The sequence below is a fragment of the Mustela putorius genome, unplaced genomic scaffold (assembly GCF_011764305.1).
Source record: "Mustela putorius furo isolate JIRA1106 unplaced genomic scaffold, ASM1176430v1.1 tig00000135_pilon_pilon_pilon, whole genome shotgun sequence".
Taxonomy (NCBI): domain Eukaryota; kingdom Metazoa; phylum Chordata; class Mammalia; order Carnivora; family Mustelidae; genus Mustela; species Mustela putorius.
In genome coordinates, this window is record NW_025421292.1 from 3695401 (window position 1) to 3701870 (window position 6470).

The following is a 6470-nucleotide window of genomic DNA, read 5'->3' on the forward strand; positions in this document are numbered from 1 at the left end:
CGAAGCTCTCTGGAGTCAGAGAAGGTTTGTTCGTGGTAAACATTTAACGGGTAGGTGTGATTCAATCAACTATCAAGTACCTTCCCAGCTCTTCCTCACTGCAGGCATCGAGGGAGCGGGAGCAGAACTTTCTGCATCTCCCTTCTCTGAAACCATGAGCCCCAGAGCAAGATGATAAGGGAGAGGTCAGAGTAAAGCCTGCTGTTGAGACACGAAGCAGGTGTGGAGGGCCGGAGGAGGTGGGCAGAAAAGGGTGGAGGGGCAAAAACGCGGGAGCTGCACGCTGTCGGCGGCCATCACGCTGCGGTGCCCAGGACCAGCCTCTTTAAGGGCCTAGCAGTAGCTGGCGCAAAGCGGGGTGTTCTGAGCCACGGGGCGCCCAGGACGGCACCTCCTCGCCTTTGAGCCAGTCTAGTTGTGCAGCGCGCGGCAGCGCCCTCTAGCGGCCGCAGACGCGGTGCTACCCGGGGTTGAGCGCTCGAGCCTAGCTGCGCGGTGGGAGAGGGAGCTACAGGAGTAGGCATCTCGCGAGAACAAGAGCCTTATTTGAGCGCATGCGCCAGTTTCCTTACTCTCTTTTCCGGTTACTGCGGCGCGAGAATCATGAGGTGAGTGGCGCTTGGGAAGCTATCCACCGTCATCCGCGACTCCTGGCACCGTGGTAGGGAGGGGGACTTGCCGGCTGAATCGGTGGTGGTTTTTGCCCCTGCTTCGCTGAGGGGCATTTCTCGCCGGGCGTCGTCCTGCGCTGCCTGGCGTTCGAGTCCGACTCTCTGGGACTTGCATCGAAGTCGCACTCAAAAGGCCTGACGTGGTGTCCGGAATGCCCGCGGGGTGCTTTTGAAGGCCCGAGGCTTCCGATCACACCGAAGCTTCCAGGTGCCAATCCGGGCCTCGCAGGTGCTGAGAGCTCGTCTTGTTTCTCTCTCGCAGCAGCAAAGTGTCCCGCGACACCCTGTACGAGGCGGTGCGGGAAGTCCTGCACGGGAACCAGCGCAAGCGCCGGAAGTAAGCGGGGCTTGATGGGGAGGGCAGCGGCGTGCGAGCCGCGGGCGGCGTCCTCACTCTGTCGCCTTCTCTAAGGTTTTTGGAGACGGTGGAGCTGCAGATCAGCCTGAAGAACTACGACCCTCAGAAGGACAAACGCTTCTCGGGCACCGTCAGGTTGGCACCGCTCTGACCCCACCCAGCCCTCCTTGCCCCGCCGTGCCTTTCGCCACCTTCTAGGCCCCTGTTGAGCTGAAGGCGGGCGGACGGCCATGGCGGCACGGACGCGCTTGGGTAGTTCAGACCCCCTGCCCCGGGCAGGCGTGGCTGGACGGACCCCCACCCTGGGTCTTAAAATAAGAGGGGAGGCGTGGGGAGGCCTTGGCCGAGCCCGCCGGCTAGTTTGAGAAGCCAGGCTAGCTGTTGGTGAATGTGGACGTTCTGGGTAAGGCTCCGTGGCTGCCGCGGCCCCAGACCCCTTCACCTGCTTTGGAAACCCAGGCGGGGCTTGACCTGTTCTGTCCCCTAAAACGCAGGCTTAAGTCCACTCCCCGCCCCAAGTTCTCCGTGTGTGTTTTGGGGGACCAGCAGCACTGTGATGAGGCCAAGGCAGTGGATATTCCCCACATGGACATTGAGGCGCTGAAGAAACTCAACAAGAATAAGAAGTTAGTCAAGAAGCTGGGTGAGTGTGGCTTGGGTTGGTTTTGTATTTGGCCAGACTGTTGTCATGGGACTGGTAGAGAAGAGACGTGGCTGCCATTTGGATTTTAAAATGATGGAAGAGGGGGCAGAGAATCATGGAAAAGACGTGTTGTGGTGAGTTGACTTAAGTGATAGTTTTAACCTATATTTGCTTTGAGGATTCTTTATAAGCAGGTGAGCTCCTCTAAGCTCACCAGTCAGGTGAGTTAGGATTTATGCTTAAAGCTCCCTTCTTTCTTTTCTTCATCTTTACCCGGTGTAAGCATTTCACAGAGAGGAAACTGGTACTCTGGTTATCCTGTAACTAGGAAGTAGGCAGTATTTGAACTCCTGGAGTTTTAACCAGTGTGTGCATTTGCTATTAGAACATGGGAATGGGTCAGCCTGAGCTTCTGACAACAAGTTCATGTAAATGTTGAGCCAGTAAAAGTCCAAAGGATAGAGATAAGCTGGAATAAGGAGAGGGTTAAAAAGACTTGGTATGTGGGGCCGGGGAGGGAATAGAGTTTGGTGGTTAGAGGCCACTTTCGTGGTTGGTTGACAGCTGTTTGAAGGTTGCCTTTGGGGGCCAGTTCCTAAGATCCAGTGGCTTCTTTTTACCAGCCAAGAAGTATGATGCCTTTTTGGCTTCAGAATCTCTGATCAAGCAGATCCCACGAATCCTGGGCCCAGGCCTGAATAAGGCTGGCAAGTTTCCTTCCTTGCTGACCCACAATGAGAACATGGTGGCCAAAGTGGATGAAGTGAAGTCTACCATCAAATTCCAGATGAAGAAGGTAAGGAGGTCTGACTACCATGCGGTTAAGTCTTGGTGATGGTAGGCAGTACCAGTCCTGAAGTTTACCCCCATTCTCTGAATGGGAGCTCTGATTTGCAGAATTTCTGTGGATACTTAGGACATGTGACAGTCCCTGAGCAGAACTGAAGCTTTGCACATAGCCCTGGTCTTTTGGCCTGGGGTTGTTCCTGTTCATTAGGGTCACTGGAGTTGGGGGAGGAATGGGTGGAGCCTGTAGATATGTCTGCTCTGGTTCTTTTCCATCTAGCCACCAGCCTGATTTGACTTTACCCTTCCCGCAGGTGCTGTGTCTAGCAGTGGCTGTTGGCCACGTGAAGATGACAGATGATGAGCTCGTGTACAACATCCACTTAGCAGTCAATTTCCTGGTGTCCTTGCTCAAGAAGAATTGGCAGAACGTCCGGGCTTTGTACATCAAGAGCACCATGGGCAAGCCCCAGCGCCTGTACTAAGGCACAGTTCAATAAATCCTAGTGCTACTGTTACCTGGGCTTCCTGTGACTAGGGAGAGGGAGGTGCTTTGTGAGCTGACATCGGGTGCAGTTTCTGGCACCCCCTGGTGGGTGGTCATGTTCTCCATACTGCAAAAAAGGAAGTGTACATTCTGTCTTCAAAACCATATAGTCTTATATTTGGATATTTTATAACTATTAATAGTAGGGCTGCTGAACCTTGAGAAGGGAAGATCTGGGCTAAGACTCCAGCCTGTAGTGCTTCCACTGTGTACTAGTGGAAGGAGAGGGGTAGGACCTTAACACTGAGGACATGGATTCAGCTCTAGGCAGCATGCTGCTTAGCCTGAAGTATGTTTAACCTGAAGTTGCTTTTCTGTACATCATGCTTTGATTCCGTGGGTTTCTTGTTGTGTCCCTCTAAGTTGTACATCTTGGTTCTTGGTAGGGATCACAAAAACTGTTCCAAATGGAGATTGGGTTCCTAGATTCTTCATATGGGAGTGGTGCACTTGATTTGTCTGTCTGACCCTAAATTTAAATACTCTTATATTCAGAGCAGTAATTTACTCTGAGATGCTTAGGAAGACACAAGTAGTAGGTAGACCTGTACAATATTGTAATTGCCCCTGTTTCCTAGGCAAGCTTAGCAAATGGGCTGTGGATCCTTCCAGACCCTCTGCTCTCCAAGTAGCCTCCCCGCCCTTGACCTGATGCCCTACCCTGGTGGAGGTTTTGTGTTTGTTTTTTTAAGATTTTACCTGAGGAAGGAGAAGCAGACTCCCCAGTGGAAGGGTGGGGGTGGGGGATGAGGCAAGGCGAGGCACTGCTCAATCCAGAACATTGGGATCATGACCTGAGCCAAAGGCAGTCTGAGGCACCGGGCATCTTTTCCTATTGGAGTTCTTGCCTCCTGCACCCAGTACGGGAAGGTGGGTTTTGGTGCAGAACATACCTGTAACTTGACTTAAGTCTGCTTCATTTAACTTTGGTAAAATAACAAGTTCATCCCTCCATCTTAATATAGCTGAAGCTTAATTTTGGTTTAGGTCGGGGGATTGAGCCCTTTAATGGGCACGTAGGATTATCCCTTTGCCCCTCCCGTTCACTAAAATGAATGGGTAGACTTTTTTAAAAAAAATTTTTAAAAAATTTTTTTAAAAAATTAAAAAAAAATTTTTTTTTTAAATCCAAAGCATAATCAGAATGTACCTCAAAACAAGCTTGAGCCATGAATGATAAACAAGATTCTCACCAATCACCAATTTTAGCTTTTAAGTTATAGTAATTTTGCTTAAAGGTAAAATGGGTACAATCTAATCTTGGAATGAACCTTGAATTTGGGTTCTCAGGGTTGATAGGTGTAGTTTGCTCCTTCCTCTGGTCTGTTACCAGAGTATTAGGAGTGATAAAATACCTAGGCTTGTCAGACAGTGGTCCAGAGGGAGGGGAAAAAAGCTGGCATATGAAACTTAGGACCCAGTTTTATTGGAAGAAGCTTTATGCAAAGTAAAAGTGATTGGGAGTTTACATATGTTGGCCATGTTTAACTCAGAGGGAAATTATTATCTGGGATTTTCTGAAGTTATGTGATCTTCGTAATCAGAAGGAAAAAAAATACTAACGAAACAAAGATATTTTGACGACAGAAGGAATGTAATCAGGATTGACATCTGCCTGGTCTCACTGTGTGCACTCAGGCACTGAATACAGCAGGCCTGAGAGCCACCGGCAGAACAAACCCTCTCAAGCTGGCTGAGTTGGGCCACAACTGCACCTCTGGCAACCAATCCTGAGGGCCTCAGTGGACAGGGTTCTGAGCCCAAGACCAGAGAGACCATTTCTGTTACACCAGCCACGGTGCTGTTTCGAAAACACGAGACCAAAAAAAACAAGGGGTTTTTTGTTTTTGTTTTAAAGATCTTATTTGATAGAGATCACAAATAGGCAGAGAGGCAGAAGAGCAGAGAGCGAGCTCAATGTGGGCCTCGATCCCAGGAGGACCTGAGCCAAAGACAGGCTTTAACCCACTGAGCCACCCAGGTGCCCAAGCCAAGGGTTTTAGAGGTGGTTTCTCCCAACCTCCCATGCATACTCCCACTATTTACCGGGCGTGAGGAGACGGCCTGTGATTTGCCTGTGGCTAGAACCCCTTCCACTCCCTGAGTTTGAATCCCGCTTCTCCCATTCGGGAGGCATGTGAGCCTGAATGAGTCCATTCTCTCAAATTGTCTCATTCGAAATCTGATGGCACCCACCTAAAAGACAGTAGGACTAAATGCTGATGCTTTGCACAGTGCCAGGCTCTTGGTGCTCAAACAGCAGGTGCAAGATGGCTGCAGAAAGTTGGGTTCCAGCCCCAGCATGCAAATACCTACTTGCTTGGTTCATTAGGTGCTGATGAATGGGGAGAACAAGGTGGCTTCAAAATTAGTCCTGCCCTCCTGTTTGAACTGAGCCAAGGATTAAACGTTTTTTAAAAGTTCTGGAAACTTGGGGGGAAGGTAAGTGGGCGTTTTTAGAAAATTACTTGGGAACTTGAGTCACCTGGATTTAAATTCTACCCATTCTATCAAGCCTTAGGTACTGGGGTAGGAGTCCTTAAAAACCCACTATACTAAGCAAATGCTGACTCACTACTTTTGCTGGGCTGTGGGGAATCTAGAGCCCTGGGACCTGCTCCCCAGAGGCTCAAATTACCACAATAAAGAGTAGGCAGCAGAAGGGAAAGCAAAGGGAAAACACGTGTGGAGGCCAACTGATTCCACTGTGAATGAAGTTGGCTATTTTAACCATCAGTCTAAAGCTTAGTGTGCACCTGAGTGAATTTTCAGGGTTCAGGTATCTGGGGAACCCCATTTCTCAGGCATTTATGCTACAGGGAAATAAAGAGCTCGGGTGAAACCTCAGTGCCTAGGCTTTGACCGTGGAACTGGCTAAAAAAATGGCATTCCCTCTTTCCTGGGAACATCAGAATGGGAATGGGGCAGGAAAGACAGAACTACCATCCTGGTTGTTGGGGTCCAGCCATCTTGGCCCTTCCTTGTAGCTTCCCACAGAACCCTGAGAAGGGGAGAGTCACTTCTGGGAGAGGGCCTTGGGCTCATGAGACAACTTACTCTGGGTCCTTCCTTCAGGACCTTGAAATTAGTCATCACGGATCTCTGACTTCTGGCTCTCATATATTTGTGTCGGGGGAGGAGGAGGGGATGGGGCAGAGCAGGGTGGGGTTGGGGGAGACAAGCAAACTCAACTCCTATCTCAGTTGAGTTCTCTGCATGAGACCTATATGATTTTAAAAGAAATTAACCGAAGGCTGTTTACTCCGGGATAGTGAAAGCCACAACACACGTGATGATGCCTCAAGCACCCAGTAAATAGAATTACCTGTTAGCCCAGAGATTGGATTTTGCATCCAGTCCTAGGTCAGCACATGGTCTGGCCTAGGGTCCTTCATAAACCACTTTCTGACTCCACGACCCCCCACCCACCTGCCTGGAGTTCTAGGCACTGTCCCCATCTTGCAA

At 50.0% G+C, this 6470-nt stretch overlaps 1 protein-coding gene across 1 annotated transcript; it reads left to right on the forward strand.

The window, feature by feature from the left end:
- Window positions 1-458: 458 nt before the first annotated feature.
- Window positions 459-2976, forward strand: RPL10A (ribosomal protein L10a). Its single transcript, XM_045074765.1, has 6 exons — window positions 459-608; window positions 934-1008; window positions 1084-1164; window positions 1524-1672; window positions 2296-2468; window positions 2773-2976. Exons 1-6 carry the CDS (start codon window positions 604-606, stop codon window positions 2941-2943), a joined length of 654 nt encoding a protein of 217 aa, XP_044930700.1. The 5' UTR covers window positions 459-603; the 3' UTR covers window positions 2944-2976.
- The last annotated feature ends 3494 nt before the right edge of the window (window positions 2977-6470 follow it).

What these genes read in the sequence shown, in the direction of transcription:
- RPL10A (XM_045074765.1), top strand. An exon ending in AACCAGCGCAAGCGCCGGAA is followed by an intron (nt 1,009 to 1,083) that starts GTAAGCGGGGCT and finishes GCCTTCTCTAAG; the next exon opens with GTTTTTGGAGACGGTGGAGC. An exon ending in TCAAATTCCAGATGAAGAAG is followed by an intron (nt 2,469 to 2,772) that starts GTAAGGAGGTCT and finishes CCCTTCCCGCAG; the next exon opens with GTGCTGTGTCTAGCAGTGGC.